This window comes from Malus sylvestris, chromosome 15 (genome assembly GCF_916048215.2).
Source record: "Malus sylvestris chromosome 15, drMalSylv7.2, whole genome shotgun sequence".
Taxonomy (NCBI): domain Eukaryota; kingdom Viridiplantae; phylum Streptophyta; class Magnoliopsida; order Rosales; family Rosaceae; genus Malus; species Malus sylvestris.
Window position 1 is genome coordinate 18644218 of NC_062274.1, and position 18662 is coordinate 18662879.

Consider the following 18662-nt stretch of genomic DNA (forward strand, 5'->3'; position numbering starts at 1 on the left):
TTAACAAAAATATGTGGAAACTAAAAATGAGTGTGAATAGCAATATCCTAAAGAAAAGGGACTCATCATTTGTTTAAACACATTCATCCAAACCATCAATGGAACTACTATCTTGATCCTGCACTACTTTATTTGAAGCCTTCTCAGTCCTCCTCCTCTTGGTTCTTCTTTTCACTTCCTCTTCCCTTTTATTTACAAACGAAACGAAGGATCGAAGGCGTCTTGCTTGTGAGCTGTCGCAGTCGGAATCATGAAACCTGTAGTACTGGCGCACCATGCGAAGAACATGAAGAACAAGAGCGAGAAAGCAAGCTATGCCGCTCAGCAGAAAGAGGCCCCAAAAGCTCCTCATTGGAAGGCGGTCTACGGCTTGCTTTGCTCCTTCTGCGCTGCAGGCACTCTTCATCAGCCATTTGTCATGAATCTTTTGAAGATCTCCCCTCTCCGATAGTTTCAACACCTCGGTTGACATGTCAATTGCAAGAGGGGAGTCCCTTGGAAAGGCCTAAAATGAAAGACTTACTATTATTAGACGAGTGTTAGACAGTCTGCTATGTTATGTTGTCAAACTGCAATTTGTTGACATAATATTGAATTAAGATTAACATATGACAACGTAACATATCAAACTAGAGATATGTTACGACAAGTTTCTATTAAAACAAATGTCTTGTTCTTTTGTGAATGATATGAAGGGATATGAGATACTTACAAAACCCCAGCCCATTTTGGTGAATTCTTGACCTACGATACTATATCCACATCGAACGGAGAGGAAGAGCTCCATGTATGCACGCTCATCAATCACTGCAGCAATACCGCCTGCATTAGGACCATCTTTCAAGGCCTTCTCATATTCTTCTGGGGAGTTAAGAGGCACAAGTCTTGACTTGTGTATGTTTAGCTCATCAGTTAAGTAGTTTTCAGCGAATGAATTCTTTAGGAAACCAATGCGATCATTGCTGTTTGCCAGACTTTCAATCCCTTTAACAGGTGAAGAAAGCTGCTCGACAGTAAGGATTGATGTCAGGCTAGCAATGTAGCTTGAGTTGAGTATTAGAACCACAAATAGCCATATGATAAGCACAAATCTACCAAGCGTGCTGCCGGTTTTTTCTTCTGCATAATGTCACCAAGGAATGAAATCAGCCAGTTTATAAGTAACAATTCTTTTATTCAAACGTTGATGCAGAGCGGGGAGCACGTGGCTCTATCCACCTTGACTACGTCTATGTTGATATATAAGTAAATTTAACAAAATTAACGTTCTTTGTGCATTTCACTTACTTTGAGAGAAGAACAGAGTTGAAAAGCTAAACCTGCAAAGCCCAAAAACACAGAACAGCAATTATTTTAGCACAGTTAACAGAGCTCAATTTTGCATTAGAGGATTAAAGCGCTTACCAAATAATTGTGACGAATTGTTTCCTCGGATGGCCTCGAAAATCCTCGTTAGTCCGACGCTCCAAAATCCAAACAACTGCTCCCACAACTAGGAAGAAAATGCCTGTGATACCCCACATCATTGGAGTAAAAGGCCTCAAAAATGCCCAAGCACTAGAGTTCGTCTTCCTAATTGGAGCAACCACAACTAGACCAGACTCAATGTACGGCTGTGTGAAATCCACCATCTTTGTTCTGCTAGTGGTGATTGTAATATCTCCCACCACACCATCAAACTCCTGCGTAAAGATTGAAACCCAAAAAATTAATAACCATACTGATGTCAAGCAAATTAAGTCAAATAATTTTGTTTTGTGACATAAATTTTATACTTACACCAATTTGGATCCTATGCAAAAGTTCACTGTTTTCAGGGTTATTTTTACCATCCCCGAAAGGTACAAACTGGAATGGGACACCATATGGTAACTCGTTTAAGGCAGCTTGAAAGACCTCAATGCAATAGCCAGTGAACTCATCAGTGCCTTTTACGCCTACAAACTCGTGGTAGCTAACTCGATTGGGGACTCCAATCCTGAGCTTTCTTCCGTTGTCAGGGAAAACCCACCCACGAGGCTTCTGAGTTGTTTGTCCGGGCCAGATGATGCTGTATAATCGTTGAGTATCGGTGCTGGAACCCTTAGAGTGCAGCTTCCTTTGAGACTTATCTGGTGGATCAAGTGACAGGCCAGAAGAGTTGGACCAATAACCAATAGTCCTAGTCCCTGTGCCAATCACATTGATCACTTCAAATGCAGGATTAATCAAGTTTCCATCTGGATTAAACTTAATTTGCCCGGTTAATCCAGTTATATTAACCTCTAAAATGCTTTGGAGCAGCTGGCTGCCACCATTAAACTTTTTTAAAGCATCAAGGTTCAACTTCCCTCCTCGTAATTTGTGCAAATTTGAGTCATTTGCAAAAGAAATATTTCCTCCATTAGCGAAAAATGAGTCAAGGGCATGAGCAAGAAGCCATACAGAATCATAGGCATATAGACCATACGTATTTAACCCAAAAGAAGAGCCATTCACCCTCCTCGTGCCAGTTAAGTTGCTCCACCGCAATTTAAACTTCTTTTTGAGTTCTGATTCTGGTGTAAACATCTTCAATGTGAGAACCCCTTGCATGTCATCTGTTTTTGCAGAAGGCAAGGAAGGATCTGAATCTATTATAGTGGAAAACCAATCAGTAGCAATCCACACGTATGGACTCGACATCATCATTTGGCTTTGCGCTTCAGTAAGCACTTGTAAACCCCAACTAGTATAAATGTGCAGGATCACAATCCTAGACTCCATTAAAGACACACTAATCAGTGCCTTCCTGATTTCATCCTTGGTTGTCTTGGGGCTCAGAGGTACCTTGTACGAAATTTTACAGCGCTTTACGGATAGCTTGTCCCCCAAGGCAGCAATGGCATTCCGCCCGAAGTCATCATTTACATATATTGCTATGACATCTCTCCACTCATAGTAGCCAACAAGGTCTGCTACTGCAGCCATCTGAAAGAGGTCACTCCTCGTTGTTCGAACAAAGAACGGGAACTGATTTGGAGACAGAGTTGGGTCTGTTGCTGCAAATGATAGTAAAGGGACTTTTAGCTCATCGGCGATGTGTGAGATTACGTGAGCTGTTGCTGAGTATTGGGGACCAATTATGGCCACCGTGTCGTTCTCCGTGAACTGCAAAGCTGTGAAGGAGCACAAAAAATTAATAAAATCTTCAAGGTTGTTTGATAACCATTTCGTTTTCAGGTTTTAGTGTTCATTTAAAAAATAAAAAATAATAAAAAATAAAACTGAAAACTGAGCAATTCAATTCCATGACCTGCGTAAAAGGGAAAAACAAGGGAACTTTAAAAAGAAAACTAACAATAAGAACCTCAAAATTTTGAATTTTAACAAAAAAAAAATCATCTAATAATTTTATTTCATGATAAGAAAAGCGCGTGTAAGAAAAGCAGGAAAGTGTTGTTTGGATACAACACGTCGTCAAACTTAATCTCCTACTTGTTCTCATCGTCAAACCTGATCTCCACTTCGTTTTCAGGTTTTAGTGTTCTTTTTTTTCTTTTTCTTTTTTTTGAACTGAAGTGAGCAGTTTGATTGCATGACTTGTGTAAAGGGATAAAAACATGGGAAAGTTAAAAAAGCATGTACCTTCAATGATGCCTAGAAAGTCACTGGATTTGGTGTTTTGCATTTTAAGTGTCAGCTTTGTTCCATTGAGAATTTCTGGATTGGAATTGACATCTTCAACTGCAAGGGTTATTGCGAGTTTTGCGATTTTTCCAATGACAGAATCGAAAGTGAAAATCGCGCCAATGTTCACAACATCAGGTCTTGCAGTGACATTAGTAGTAGTACTGAGTCCACTAGAAGAAGAACCTTTGTAGAAAACCATAAATAACACAAGCAAGGCTAGATTCATGTTGATATTCAAACTACGAAAGGACATGTTTAAGCTCCAAAAGAGGGAACAACGAGTTAGGCCAGTTGATTAGGGCAATGTGCTCGCTCTCTCCTTGTACACAAGTTCAAATCCCCCTCTCTGCATATTAGAGTAGTTTATACGATCATGTATAGAAAGCCAAATTACAGTAAATCAAACATGAATAAGATCAATCTGAAGGGCAACGAATGATGATTAAAGCTTACATTATTTATCGTCACTCAAGCCAAACGCGTACATATGAGCTCCACGAGAAGGACAATTATGAAATTAGTTTCGTATTTTTAAGTCCAGAAATGGCCTGTGTGTTGTGCAGAATGACCAAGGGATTATATAAGCACTAAAACAGCACGGGAAAACAAGAGCTACCCAATAAGCTTGAAGTCTGCGGGGACATAGCTGGTGTGAAAATTTGAGTGTAAACTGTACACGGTGTTGAAAATAAAGTATCAGAACCAAATAAACAAAATTATGACATGATCAAACAAAAAATTATCTTGTTTTGGGAATGTGTACTTTGCTATGTACGTAGCTGATACCGAACACAATATTGAAAAATTATAGTTCGAATGTGAGTATGAAAATTGTAACGCTCAATCTACAATGCTTATTTCGACGACAACAATAAAAAACTTTGATATGTACACCTTGGCATTCTTAAACAACAAACAGCAACCTAACTCAACAAATGGGTGCATTTTTCTGGAAATGGTTCCTCTCCAGGTCCTTACGTAGCGATCTTAGAGATCCCCACATCTCAGCCGTTCATCGTATATCGTGCAATCAGTTTTCGTCAGATACTATTTGTGTTTAATTTTGAATAATAAAAGTTAAATGATTTCTGACCGCACGATACACGATGAACGGTTGAGATGTGAGGATCCCATAATGGATCCGGAGAGGATCCATTTCCCATTTTCTCACCACCTTGAAGTGATGGTAATACTTACCACTCTAGGTATTATGATTGAATGAGTTTAAATCTTGAGATTTGTGTCTATCTATTATACAGATTTCGAAATTTAAACTCATCCAATGATAATACATAGGGTGAGGAGAGCATCATCATCATCACTTGAGGATGATGCGAAATATAGCAAAAGACAAAAGTTTATGAAAGTTTTTCTTTTACAAAAATGTAAGGAGACACTCAAAGTGGGACTCTCCCTCTATGAAATTTTTGTCACGTCACAATTAAACGTTAATTCTCATATCAACTTTATAAAAAATTGTGCAAAAAAATGAGGTGTCAGAAAGTTCATAAGAGTCTCAATTTGAGAGAGTCTACTTGACATTTCTTTTTTTTTTAATCAAAAAATCCTATCACCAATGATAATGCTAAGGAGACTAAATTTGTAGACAAAATTTTGGAAACCAAATGACGTGGAAGTTGATGATCGGTTTATTGATTAACCGTTGATAAATATACTCATCTTTATTGGTGACACATCATTTAGTTTATAATTTTTTTCTACAAATTTAGGAGGGTTTATTCAATTAGAATTTCATAGTATATTTTAAGCATCCACAAATCTCACATCTTCTCATGAGATTTCAAGGGAATTGAATCAAAATTTTATATGGAATCTCTGCAAATCAATTAAACTCTATAAAAATCTATGGATTTATAAATCCATTAAAGTCTCTCAGATTCTCAATTAAATACACCCCCTTAGTCTCTTTAACATTAAAGTAATGTTATTCATATCATGTTTTTGTACTACATTTTCATATCACCTTAGGTGGCATTTGATGTGTACAGCCACATCATTTGAATTAATCAGATTTTTAAATTTAGTTTATTATTTAATAAACTAATAATTGAGAAAAACTAGAAGTCTTTCTCCTTCCTTTTCTTGGATTTTGTAAATTTTTTAAATGATGTGGCTGTCCACATCAGATATCACCTAAGGTGGTATAAAAATGTGGTATAAAAATATAATATGAATAACATTACTCTTAACATTATCCATATTAATAGCACCCATGGGAATGGGCAACTAGGATACCATTATCCAATTGACTTGACTAGAGTAATGGCCCCTCTCACCACTATTTTAAGAAAGTCTGTTTTGTTTTTTATTCTCATAAATGATTTCGCTAATAAGTTAGATGGTTAAATAGTAAGAAGAAGAAAATTGCTGAAGATCGAACTTGAAATAGGATATATAGATATTATTACTTTCCGTTACTGTGGTAAAACGTCATCTGTAAAAATGATGCAATAACTATCTTGTGACATAATCACGACTCGTAATTGATGCTCTCTTTTTTTCTTTTTTTAAGAAGAGTGATGATAGACACACCCCATTGTCTTATTTCTACACCCACATTATAATTTCATCCACCATAAAAAATTAAAAAAATTAAAATATTATTTCTCCACCCACCATTATTCCTAAAATAACCTCTAATGTTTAATATTTCAAACAATAATATTAATATGTTTTTTCTTTTGAAAAAAAAACTTCATGCTTCCTTAATTGCCACTACCATAGCCACACAAGAACCTCCTCCCACCCCCATCAAAAACCAAAACCTTTGACACCTGCTTAGCGGCATCTCCTTTGGAAAGAGAGAGAAACCAAAGGGAAAGGAAGAGAGAAGCACTTGGGGAGTTTTCCAATACAGAGGCAGATTGCTCCAAGTCTATTTATTCCAACTGGAATTGGGTATTCTTTGATTTTAAAATATGGGTTGTCGTCGTTGTTCGTTTATGAGGAAAAGGAGGAGAGGATGGAGGTGGTAGTACCATAATTGAAAGGGAGAGTGGGGTGGTGTTTGTTGCTGGGGAGGGTAATGGATGATTGGGGATTTGATAGTCGTTGGTCCATCGTGGATGATTTGGGAGAATGATGGATTTATTTTTACTTTTGTTAGTTTTAGTTTTTCTTTATTCTCTTTTAGTTTATTTAATTAAAGTTATAGCAAATTTATAAATGTGGATTTAAAAGTCTTTTGCTAAAAGGATAATTATGTGATTAACATTTTGATTAAAAGGTGGGTGGGAAAATAAGACAATATGGTGGTTTTAGTAGCACTCTTTAAGGAGGGTAAAGTTATTATTACCAGCACACTATAATTACAAAAAAAAAAAAAAAGGCTTATTATATTAGCACTCCACAAATTGTTGAATAAACATCACATACTTAATACATTCCACATTGACTTTTTCAATTAAAAATTATCTTAATACACCCCATTTCCTTCCCCATAATACCTACACACCCCACATTCTTAATATACACCTTACATTTTTTACCCACACCCCACATTTCTCAAATCCTATAACACTCATTTTTAATTTTGTCAAATGATTTCAAACCATCTGAATGTTAGTTTGCCGAATGATTTCAAATTGAATGATTTGAAAAAAATGTTTAGGTTCATTTGAACGTTTTTCAATAACAATACTAATGATCAAAACTTTCGAGACACCGATTTCGTGTTCCATTCGTCAAAAATAATTTTTCTCAATCAACATGTTTGTAGTTTCATTGCTTATGGTTTTATTCAATAATGGAGGGTGAGATGTGTTTTGATAGTTGAAGTAGATAAATAATACGTTAAAAGTGATTTGGGGTGTATTTATAAATTTTTTATTATTTTTTAAACCTAATAAGGTCAAAATTGTTATTGCATAATAAAGTAAATAAGTCATTAATATTAAATTTTAATGTGAGATACATTTAATATTTTATGAAAAGCTAATATAAAAAGTCAAAAAAGAGATCTAATTACAATAAAAGCACAAAATAAGATTGTCATTTTTTCTCCATAACAGTTCTCACTGATCACCGAAATGTTTTTTTTGTCCTATAATCGAGAAAGTGGAGAAGGAGCTACAAGGCACTAGGCTAGGTCGGAGGACATGAGGAGACTTTGGAGGAGATGACATTGATTAATGATAATGGATTGCATAAAATAATCAAGCATGGACAACCAAGCCATTAGGAGGAAAATGCAGAGTAACATTCATGACATAAGTACTCAATTAATGTAACGTTTTGTCAATCATACAATAATATATGTAAATTCTTTTACGCATACAATTACAATATACTTGTCATATAAAAGTCAGCCTCGGTGAAATTGAGTTTCTATCTTTTCAATAACCCCACGCCTTTTCGCGCACACTTATTTCACAACATAACAGGTTTTTTATGCAAAGGATCCTCATTTTTGTCAAAAAATGAAGATTAGGTGTAGGGCTAACTTCACATTGAACTTCAACAATTCGAACCATCTATTTGGTAAGTCTCAATTCGTAAATCATCTTTGCAAAAATTCAATTCAATCCGAAATCATTTGCCTATTTAATTATCAAGATAAAATTTCATTGTTTCTTATATAACAAAGTATTCGTTAGTTTTTTTTAACCCAATTAGATGTTTTAAATATTTCTGATTTGACTAATATTTTGTAAAGATGATCTATAAGGTGCTTTGAAAATAAACAGTTCGGATCGTTAAAGTTCGATGTGGTGTGGACCCCACAACTAATCCCCATGTTTTTGAAAAAGAAAAAATTCATTCCTCTAAAGGCTTCCTATATAATATAAGGAAAACTAATGAAAATGGCTTGAAAACTTTGAGTTTTAACGATAAGAACAAAATAAAGAATAAAGTGAATAATACTAGGTTTAACTTTTTAGTATCAAAATGTGATTTTTCGTTAAAATGAATTTTTCGTTAAAACTCACTTTAATATATTCTAAGGGTGACCAAGGTAAACTCCTAGGTCTGAGGTCTCAACTAATCATGAGTTCATTACTAACGCGTGGTACTTTTGGACTTCTTGTTGTGTCACACGTCTAAACATTTGTACCGCGTTCAGCCTTTTGGACTCTTCGCATGAGTTTCAAACTTACTGTAGAAAAAAGTTACTTGCACTTAAGATTTCACGAACGACCATGTTACAATTATAAATTTAATAATTTTTATAAAGGATTAAGTACTAAAAACTCTACAAACTTTTAATGTCATTTCAAATTGGTTTCAATTATTTTGAACGTTCCAAATAAGTACTTAACTTGTTGAAAATGTCACTTATGTTCAGTCCTAGTTAATTTTTTCATTAAACGGCAACAATGAGTCCCATTTTTTAGCTTATTTGGTCACTAAAATAAGAATAAAAATAATTTAAAAAGAGACATGAAGATGAAAAAATAACAAGTAAATTCGCAAATAAAATAAAATGAAGATCGGGAAACATTAAGCCCCGCCACCTCCAAGCTTAACTTCGTCCATCGAACATCCCTCCCAACCTTTATATTCAAAACCCACCAACTGGTTCAGCTTCTAGTTCTTCTTTGTGGCTGATGAAGATAGTGGTGGCTGCATGACCTTCTTCTTGATGTTCTTAAGTTGTAGGGTAGAGTTGGTGATTGGACGTTGGGTTTGGATGTGATGACCTGATGGGCGTGGTGGTTACTGTTACTTAGTGGAGGCCATGCTTCCATGACCTTCTATTGAATTTAGAGACAAAGAAAGCCCTAATTAATTTAACAAAAATTTAACTGGGACTTAATCGATGTAACATTTTTAATAGATTGAGTACTAGTTTGAAATGTTTAAAATGGTTGAGAGCAATTTGAAATGACACAAAAAAGTTGGAGAATTTTCGGTACTTAATACTTTTTTAGTTGTTTTTTTTTCGCAAACGATATTATCTCCACTAAGAGAGAATTGGGTATACTAAGCCTCACAATGAATTAGCAACAATGTGGTTCAAATTCGCCTTTGGTGAGAATCGAACCTAAAACCTTTCATTTACAAGTGAAAAGAAATATCACTAGACCATAGTACTAAGTGACTACATTTTCAGTTATACTAAAAAGATAATCAGCAATGTAATTTAAGTTTTATTAATGTAGTAGTTGTGAAGGGTCGAGAGCGTGACATGTGAATAATGTGGCCTAAGTAGTCAACCCATGCTCACCACCAAAGGTCAATACTGACCGCCATGGCCTGTGATGATAAGGGGCATAATGCATTTGTGACGTCAATACCTGTAGTGGATACTAAAATCCATCATCTTTACTTGGCTTGTGTGACGTCAATACCTGTAGCGGATACTAAAATCCATCATCTTTATTTGGCTTATGCTGTTTATTGATGTCACCTACCACAACACTAATCATCATGTGGTGTTACTAGTCTAAGTTTATATAGGGAACTTTAACGAAAAACACCTGGTACTGTTCACTTTAACGAAAAACCACATTTTTACACTAAGAATAAACGACGTTGTCGATATTTCATAAACATACTGTAGAATTCTTCATATAAATAGAATTAAGGAAACTTTAACGAAAAACTCTCAGTACGAATAAATCATATTTTTATACTAAAAAGTCAATTCTGATATTATTCATTTTACCCTTTATTTTGTCCTTATCGTTAAAACTCTAAGTTTTCAAAGCTATTTTCATTAGTTTTCCTTAAAATTAAAGAAGATGATGTTTTAAGAGATTTTGATGGTAAATAGTTTCTAAAATTTTGCGCCAATTTAGGCATAGGTGTTCTCATGGTTTTCAATTTGGGTGGCACTTGCGTAATAGTCCCAAGTTTTGTTTCTACAATTTTCCCTTTTAATAAAAAATGAAATTCGTCACTTAGTACTGGTCTAGTATTATTTTTATTCACTTAAATAAGAAGTCTTAAGTATGAAATTTTAATAATGAATTGATGGACCAAAGTGCACACCAAGGTAATTATTCCCTTAAGAAAGGTAAATTTGTTATAGCTCTTTTCAATAAGTTGGCATCCTCCTCCTCAAGGCTATGTGAAGTTAAACTTCGATGGGTCAATTAGTTTGGAGAGAACGGCAACTACTTTTGTTCTTAGAAATGAGGAGGGGCAACCAGTTGGAGCTGGTGCGTTGAACCTCGATGGTGCCTCCATATCAACTACGGAGGCTGTTGCTTTAAGGAAGGGCTTATTTTCGCCAAGCGCAAAGGTGTGAAGAAACTGTTGTGGAAGGGGATTCCAAGCTAGTCATCCAGGTGGTGCAAGGTGTTTGGATGCTCCCTTGGCATCTTAAACCTATTGTCGTGGATATCAAATGCCTAGCTTCTAAATTCACTATATCAGTTGGAAGCAATATCTTCAGGGAAGCAAATTTCATGGTAGAGGAGCTAGCTCATATGGGTGTCTATGTTGCTAACCCACATTTCTGGGATTATTGTCTTCCTTAATTGGCCATGGAGACCTTTAAATTTGATTGTCTGAGAAGCAGTTGTATTAGAGATATTTTAAGTTTTAATAATTTTTTTCTTGATAAAAAAATAGATTTTTTAAATAAACAATCGTCGATTATGAGATTTGAACTCATAACATCTTCCCACACACTTATATAATAACTATCTATTTGTCTATGACAAAAGTGTTTGTTTGAATTAAACTTACATCAAGTGATTTAATTTTATACTAATTACAGTACTAAATTAAGTTTATGATGTTTAGGCTTTTTGGCTTAGCAAAAGAGGGACTCTTCATTTGTTTAAACACTTTGACTCAAACCATCAATGGAACTACTATCTTGATCATGCACTATTTTATTTGAAGCCTTCTCAGTCCTCCTGTTGGTTCTGCTTTTCACTTCCTCTTCCCTTTTATTTACAAACGAGATGAAGGATCGAAGGCTTTTCGCTTGTGCGCTCTCGCAGTCGGAATCATAATACCTGTAGTACTGGTGCACCATGCGAAGAACATGAAGAACAAGAGCCAGAAAGCAAGCTATGCCGCTCAGCAGAAAGAGGCCCCAAAAGCTACTCAACGAAAGACGGTCTACGGCTTGCTTTGCTCCTTCTGCACTGCAAGCACTTTTCTTCAACCATTTGTCATGAATCTTTTGAAGATCTCCCTTCTCCGATAGTTTCAACACCGCAGTTGACATGTCAATTGCAAGAGGCGAGTCCCTTGGAAAGGCCTAAAACGAATGACACTATTATTATACGAATATTCGAGTTTTAGCCAGTGTGATACGTTATGTTGTCATGCTATCGAATATTAATGTATAGGACAACATAACATATCAAACTAGAGATATGCAACGAAAAGTTTATATTAAAATAAACGTCATGTACTTTTGTGAATGATACGAAGGGATATGATACTTACGAAACCCCATCCCATTTTGGTGAATTCTTGACCTACTATACTATATCCACATCGAACGGAGAGGAAGAGCTCCATGTATGCACGCTCATCAATCACAGCAGCAACACCGCCTGCACTAGGACCATCTTTCAAGGCCTTCTCATATTCTTCTGGGGAGTTAAGAGGCACAAGTCTTGACTTGTGTATGTTCAGCTCATCGGTTAAGTAGTTTTCAGCGAACGAACCCCTTGCGAAACCAATGGGATCATTGCCGTTTACCAGACTTTCAATCCCTTTAACAGGTGAAGAAAGCTGCTCGACAGTGAGGATTGATGTCAGGCTAGCAATGTAGCTTGAGTTGATTATTAGAACCACGAATAGCCATATGATAAGCACAAATCGACCAAGCGTGCTGCCGGTTTTTTCATCTGCATAATGTTACCAAGGAAAAAGATCAGACAGTTTATAAGTAAGAATTCTTTTATTCAAACTTAGACGCAGAGTGGGGAGAACGCGGCTCTATCCACCTTGACTACGCCTATGTTGATATATAAGTAAAATTAACAAAAGGTAATGTTCTTTGTGCATTTCACTTACTCTGGGAGAAGAACAGAGTTGAAAAGCTAAACCTGCAAAGCCACCCCCCAAAAAAAACAAAGAAGAATTATATTAGCACAGTTAACAGAGTTCAATTTTACATTAGGAGATGTGGATTAAAGAACTTACCAAATAATTGTGACAAATTGTCTTCTCGGTCGGCCTCGAAAATCCTCGTTGGTCCGACGCTCCAAAATCCAAACAACTGCTCCCACAACTAGGAAGAAAATGCCTGTGACACCCCACATCATTGGACTAAAGGGCCTCAAAAATGCCCAAGCACTAGAGTTCGTCTTCCTAATTGGAGCAACCACAACTAGACCAGACTCAATGTATGGCTGTGTGAAATCCACCATCTTTGTTCTGCTAGTGGTGATTGTAATATCTCCCACCACACCATCAAACTCCTGCATAAAGATTGAAACCCGAAAAATTAATAATCATACTGATGTCAGGTAAATGAAGTCAAATAATTTTGATTTGTGACATGAAGTTTGTACTTACACCAATTTGGACCCTGTGCAGAAGTTCCTTACTTTCAGCGTTTGTTATACCATCCCCGAAAGCTACAAACTTGTATGGGACACCATATGGTAACTCATTTAAGGCGGCTTGAAAGACCTCAATGCAATAGCCAGTGAACTCAGTGCCTTTTACGCCTACAAATTCGCGGAAGGTACCTCGATCAGGGACTCCAATCCTGAGCTTTCTTCCGTTGTCGGGGAAAACCCACCCGCGAGGCTTCTGAGTTGTTTGTCCGGGCCAGATGACGCTGTATAATCGTTGAGTATCGGTGCTGGAACCATTAGAGTGCAGCTTCCTTTGAGACTTATCAGGTGGATCAAGCGACAGGCCAGAAGAATTGGACCAATAACCAATAGTCCTAGTCCCTGTGCCGATCACATTGATCACTTCAAATGCAGGATTAATCAAATTTCCGTCTGGAGTAAACTTAATTTGCCCGGTTAATCCAGTTGTATTAACCGCTAAAATGCTTTGGAGCAGCTGGCTGCCACCATTAAACATGCTCAAAGCATCAAGGTTCAACTTCCCTCCTCGTAATTCGTGCAAATTTGAGTCATTTGCAAAGGAAATATTTCCCCCACGAGAGAAAAATGAGTCAAGGGCATGCGCAAGAAGCCATACAGAATCATAGGCATATAGACCATACGCATTTAACCCAAAAGAAGAGCCATTCACCCTCCTTGCAACAGCCAAGTTGCTCCACCGCGATTTAAACTTCTTTTTGAGTTCTGACTCTGGTGTGTACATTTTGAATGTGAGAACCCCTTGAATGTCATTTGTTGCTGCAAAAGGCAAGGAAGGTTCTGAATCTATTATAGTGGAAAACCAATCAGTGGCAATCCACACGTATGGACTCGACATCATCATTTGGCTTTGCGCTTCGGTGAGCACTTGTAAACCCCAACTGGTATAAAGGTGGAGGATCACAATCCTAGACTCCATTGAAGACACACTAATCAGTGCCTTTCTGATTTCGTCTTTGGTTGCCTTGGGGCTCAGAGGTACCTTGTATGAAATTTTACAGCGGTTTTCGGATAGCTTGTCCCTCAAGGCAGCAATGGCATTCCGCCCGAAATCATCATTTACATATATTGCTATGACATCTCTCCACTCATAGTAGCCAACAAGGTCTGCCACTGCAGCCATCTGAAAGAGGTCACTCCTCGTTGTTCGAACAAAGAATGGGAACTGATTTGGAGACAGATTTGGGTCAGTTGCTGCAAATGATAGTAAAGGGACTTTTAACTCATCCGCTATGTCTGAGATTACGTGAGCTGTTGCTGAGAATTGGGGGCCAATTATGGCTACCGTGTCATTCTCCATGAACTGCAAAGCTGTGAAGGAACACGAAAAATTAGTAAAATCTTCGGGGTTGTTTGATAACCATTTCGTTTTCAGGTTTCAGTGTTCAATTTTTTGAAAACTGAACTGAGCAATTTGATTACTTGACTTGTGTAATAGGGAAAAAACATGGGAAAGTTAAAAAAGCTTGTACCTTCAATGATGCCTAGAAAGTCATTGGATTTGGTGTTTTTCATTTTAAGTGTCAGCTTTGTTCCATTGAGAACTTCTGGATCGGAATTGACATCTTCAACTGCAAGAGTTATTGCAAGTTTTGCAATTTTTCCAATGACAGAATCAAAAGTGAACATCGCGCCGATGTTCACAACATCAGGTCTTGCAGTGACATTAGTAGGACTAAGTCCACTAGAAGAACAGCCACTGTAGAAAACTACAAATAACAGAAGCAAGGCTGGATACATGTTGATATTCAAACTACAAAAGGACATGTTTGAGCTCCGAAAGAGGGAACAACGAGTTAAACCAGTTGGCTAGGTTGGCTAGGGTAGTGTGCTCACCCCTTCCTTGCACACAAGTTTGAACCCCCTCTCTGCATATTAGAGTAGTTTAGACGATCGCTTGTATAGAAAGCCAAATTACAACAAAAACAACAGAACATGCTCCAAAAACACATGCATGTTATCCAAAAATATCTAATAAATCAAACATGAATAAGATCAATCTGAAGGGCATAACGAATAATGATTAAAGCTTACATTATTTATCATCACTCAAGCCAAGCACATACGTATGAGCTCCATGAGAAGGACAAGTATGAAGATTTCGTATTTTTAAGTCCAGAAATGGCCAGTGTGTTGTGCAGAATGACCAAATGGTTATATAAGCACCAAAACAGCACTGGAAAAGACGCTTGAAGTCTGCGGGGACATCAGCTGGTGTGAAAATTTGAGAGTGTACATGGTGTCGAAGAAAAATATCTTGTTTTTGGGGAAAGTAGCTGATAACAAACACGAATCTACAAATATGAAAAACTATACCTTGGAATTCTTAAACCATGAAAACTAAAAAAGCAACCTAACTCAACAACTAGCAAAAGGCAAAGGTTTTTTGAACGGTTTACAAATACTATTATCTTTTTCATAAAAAATCCTGTCACCAATATTAGACAGCAACCATGGGAATGGGAATATTGGGAGGGGGAACTAATATATTATTATCCAATGGAATGGACTTGATTAATCCCCACTCTCCGGGAAGTGTTGATCACCACTGTTTTAAGGATCAGGTTAGATAGTTGAATGTTAGGGGAAAAGAGAATTAGTAGGGATCAAACCCTTGTTAAAAGTACAACACCAGCCCAAATAATAAAGACTGGCCCATGATGAAGAAACAATGGAGAAAGCATGCATATGCTAGAATGTTCTAGCATGAGTGTGTCGGTGGGAAAAAGCTAGAATTGTCTAGCTATTATAACCATGGTATAAAATATCGATGATATCGGAAATATCGGTAGTCCAAAAACATGGAAATTTCGATGGAAATATCGGGATATTATCGATATCGATAAAAATTGAATAAAAACCACGGAAATTGTAAAAAACACTTGGAAATTTTTATTGAAACTTTGGAGAATGTTTATTTAGTCAATTATCTATTAGTTTATAAAAAAAATTAGAAGGAAATGCATTACATGATGGATTTAACTGATTTAAGTTGATTATACAGCGAGCTAGCAAACACTGTGAGTGTATAAAATATGTAGTAATCAATGAAAAAAAGATTAAACACACCATTTATATATAATGATTTACTACAATATTTTACACTTTATACATTGCATGGTAAGATACATGAGTGATTTAGTACCACATAAAGTTCCTATGAGGTTCAAATTTTTCACTATCTTCATCATCTCTATGTGTAGAGTAAGTTTATTGTGAAGAGTATTCATCAAATGATAAATCCCCAAAATAGTTTTGCATGTAATTGTTAACATGTCACTCATATAAATTAATAAATATAAATATTTTATCATATTATCACTAAAACATAAGTGATATATTGTGGTTAAGGTGTTGGAGGAGTAAAATGGGAGGGGTTCAAATCCTCTTTGTGTTTTTTTTCCTCCCTTTTTTCCTTTTTTTTCTTTTTTTTTCTTTTTTTTTCCTTCCTTTACATCGATATTTTCGATATTTTAGCGATATTACACCGATATTTTGATAAAATATTGCTGAAGTGTGAGCGAAATTATCGACATCGATATTTTCCGATATTATCATCGATATTGTCGATATTTGTACGATATGTACATGGATATGTTCCCAAATATCCGTGATTCGAAAAAACCGACTTTTTTTTCTTTTTTTTTCTTTTTTTTTTCCTTCCTTTACATCGATATTTTCGATATTTTAGCAATATTACACCGATATTTTGATAAAATATTGCTGAAGTGTGAGCGAAATTATCGACATCGATATTTTCCGATATAATCATCGATATTGTCGATATTTGTACGATATGTACATGGATATGTTCCCAAATATCCGTGATTCGAAAAAACCGAAATATCCTCAATATTTCGTCTTACATCGATATTTTCGATATTTTAGCGATATTACACCGATATTTTGATAAAATATTGCTGAAGTGTGAGCGAAATTATCGACATCGATATTTTCCGATATTATCATCGATATTGTCGATATTTGTACGATATGTACATGGATATGTTCCCAAATATCCGTGATTCGAAAAAACCGAAATATCCTCAATATTTCGTCGATATTATCGATATTTCAGACTATGATTATAACAAATGTGTGGTCATAAGAAAAAGTCCATGTCGGTAGGCTGGTTCTAGAATAACAAGAAGATTAGTATTATGTATAGCCCATGTCGGTGGGGCAATAGGATAGTCGGCAAGGCCACCTATAAATATGGGTGTGGTGTAACCGACCAACCAATCAAGAAATCAAGTAGTAGTAGTAGGCAACCAAGTGAGAGTGAGAAGAAAGAATAGTCATGTAGGAGTGTGAGTGATCTAGAGTGTGTTTTTAGAAAGTGAGTGAGTGTCATTGCTTCTAAAGTTGTGTCCTTGTGAGTGTTGTAATATTTTGTGTGTGTAATACAAGTAATTTGTTTACTTGTGTTGTCTCTCCAACATTTGTGTTATAGTTGTGTACTCTCCCAACAATCCTCACCAGATTTCATAAGCATTTTTCCTTCTCGTCATTCGTTAAAGCGCTATCTGCAAAAAGGATTATGATATTATCAGGAATTGTTATTAATACTCTCAAATAGTCAAGTTTTTTCATAACAATACTCAATGATGAATAAATATTTTATTGTCCTATCATTGATAGTATAAACGGGCTCAGCTTGGGTTCTTTCATGATTCCTACCATCACTAGATACCTTAAGAGGATTTAAACCAATGCGGCCTCAAACATGAAGACTTCGAAACACCTCGTAGGGACTTACAACACCAACCTTTGCTACCGCCCTTGTGTTCACCAACTCCTAAGGGTGCTTAAGGGATGAAGGAGATTCTTTACAAAAAATTGACTAAGATTCAGTTCTGATGCAGAAGATCAGGCTTATACTGCAACTGCAGAGCATACTAAGAATCTGAGTAACAAGGAATACTCAAACTATGAGGGAAAACTTTGCTTGAGCCACCTACAAGAGGAAGGCTCTGATACCACTCACGTATAAAACCTATACAATAACTGGGATATACTCTTTAGGAGACTCAAACAAGGATATTTACTTCAGAAGAGAGGTTCATACAAACATTCAACTATAATTCAGTTCTCCAATCAAGGCTTACACACATATTTATAGCCTTAGGAGGAATTCTCACGACCTTCTCTTAGAACTATGCTTTAGTCACACTTATATTATTCTAGATAAGATTCCTAACTTTATATCACACCAAATATTATTATATGATTTATGTTGTTTGCTTGTCACGTCTTGTCTTGTCACGTCTTAACATAAGTACACCGCTACCATAATGTTCTCTCAATAATACAATAAAAGGTCGTACCCAGTGCACAAGGTTTCCGCTTTACGCAGGGTTTGGGAGAGGTGAATGTCGGCTAGCCTTACCCCCATTTATGGAGAGGCTGCTCCCAAGTCTCTTAATAATACAATATTATGAGTAAATTATTTACACATATTAGTATATAATTGACATGAAAAATAATAAATTTTAAGGTCCGTTATGAATTTCAAAT

At 36.2% G+C, this 18662-nt stretch overlaps 2 protein-coding genes across 8 annotated transcripts; both read right to left on the reverse strand.

Annotated features, from left to right (window-relative positions):
• LOC126602492 (glutamate receptor 3.6-like) lies at window positions 1-3904 on the reverse strand. The gene is made up of 6 exons (XM_050269386.1): window positions 3607-3904; window positions 1780-3137; window positions 1405-1682; window positions 1288-1319; window positions 713-1119; window positions 1-505 (listed from the first exon to the last, which is right to left on the reverse strand). Exons 1-6 carry the CDS (start codon window positions 3902-3904, stop codon window positions 74-76), a joined length of 2805 nt encoding a protein of 934 aa, XP_050125343.1. The 3' UTR covers window positions 1-73.
• A 7346-nt stretch (window positions 3905-11250) lies between these two features.
• LOC126602490 (glutamate receptor 3.6-like) lies at window positions 11251-18053 on the reverse strand. 7 transcript variants are annotated; one of them, XM_050269383.1, is made up of 9 exons: window positions 17839-18053; window positions 17625-17671; window positions 15180-15341; window positions 14618-15013; window positions 13102-14456; window positions 12727-13004; window positions 12598-12629; window positions 12022-12428; window positions 11251-11830 (listed from the first exon to the last, which is right to left on the reverse strand). In XM_050269383.1, the coding sequence occupies exons 4-9, from the start codon at window positions 14910-14912 to the stop codon at window positions 11402-11404; spliced, it is 2796 nt and encodes a 931-aa protein (XP_050125340.1). In that variant the 5' UTR covers window positions 14913-15013; window positions 15180-15341; window positions 17625-17671; window positions 17839-18053; the 3' UTR covers window positions 11251-11401. The 7 variants fall into 7 exon arrangements, with proteins under 7 accessions (XP_050125340.1, XP_050125339.1, XP_050125342.1 ...); XM_050269382.1 differs by having other exon boundaries at window positions 17826-18053; XM_050269385.1 differs by lacking the exon at window positions 15180-15341.
• Window positions 18054-18662: the final 609 nt, after the last annotated feature.

Bases quoted from the DNA above. Each gene is read 5' to 3' on its own strand.
- LOC126602492 (XM_050269386.1), bottom strand. From the start codon at position 3,904: ATGTCCTTTCGTAGTTTGAATATCAACATGAATCTAGCCTTGCTTGTG. The intron at 1,683-1,779 runs GTAAGTATAAAA...ATCTTTACGCAG, and splicing joins TGCATAGGATCCAAATTGGT to GAGTTTGATGGTGTGGTGGG. The intron at 1,120-1,287 runs GTAAGTGAAATG...GACATTATGCAG, and splicing joins AACTCTGTTCTTCTCTCAAA to AAGAAAAAACCGGCAGCACG.
- LOC126602490 (XM_050269385.1), bottom strand. From the start codon at position 14,912: ATGTCCTTTTGTAGTTTGAATATCAACATGTATCCAGCCTTGCTTCTG. The intron at 14,457-14,617 runs GTACAAGCTTTT...GTTCCTTCACAG, and splicing joins CTTTCTAGGCATCATTGAAG to CTTTGCAGTTCATGGAGAAT. The intron at 13,005-13,101 runs GTAAGTACAAAC...ATCTTTATGCAG, and splicing joins TGCACAGGGTCCAAATTGGT to GAGTTTGATGGTGTGGTGGG.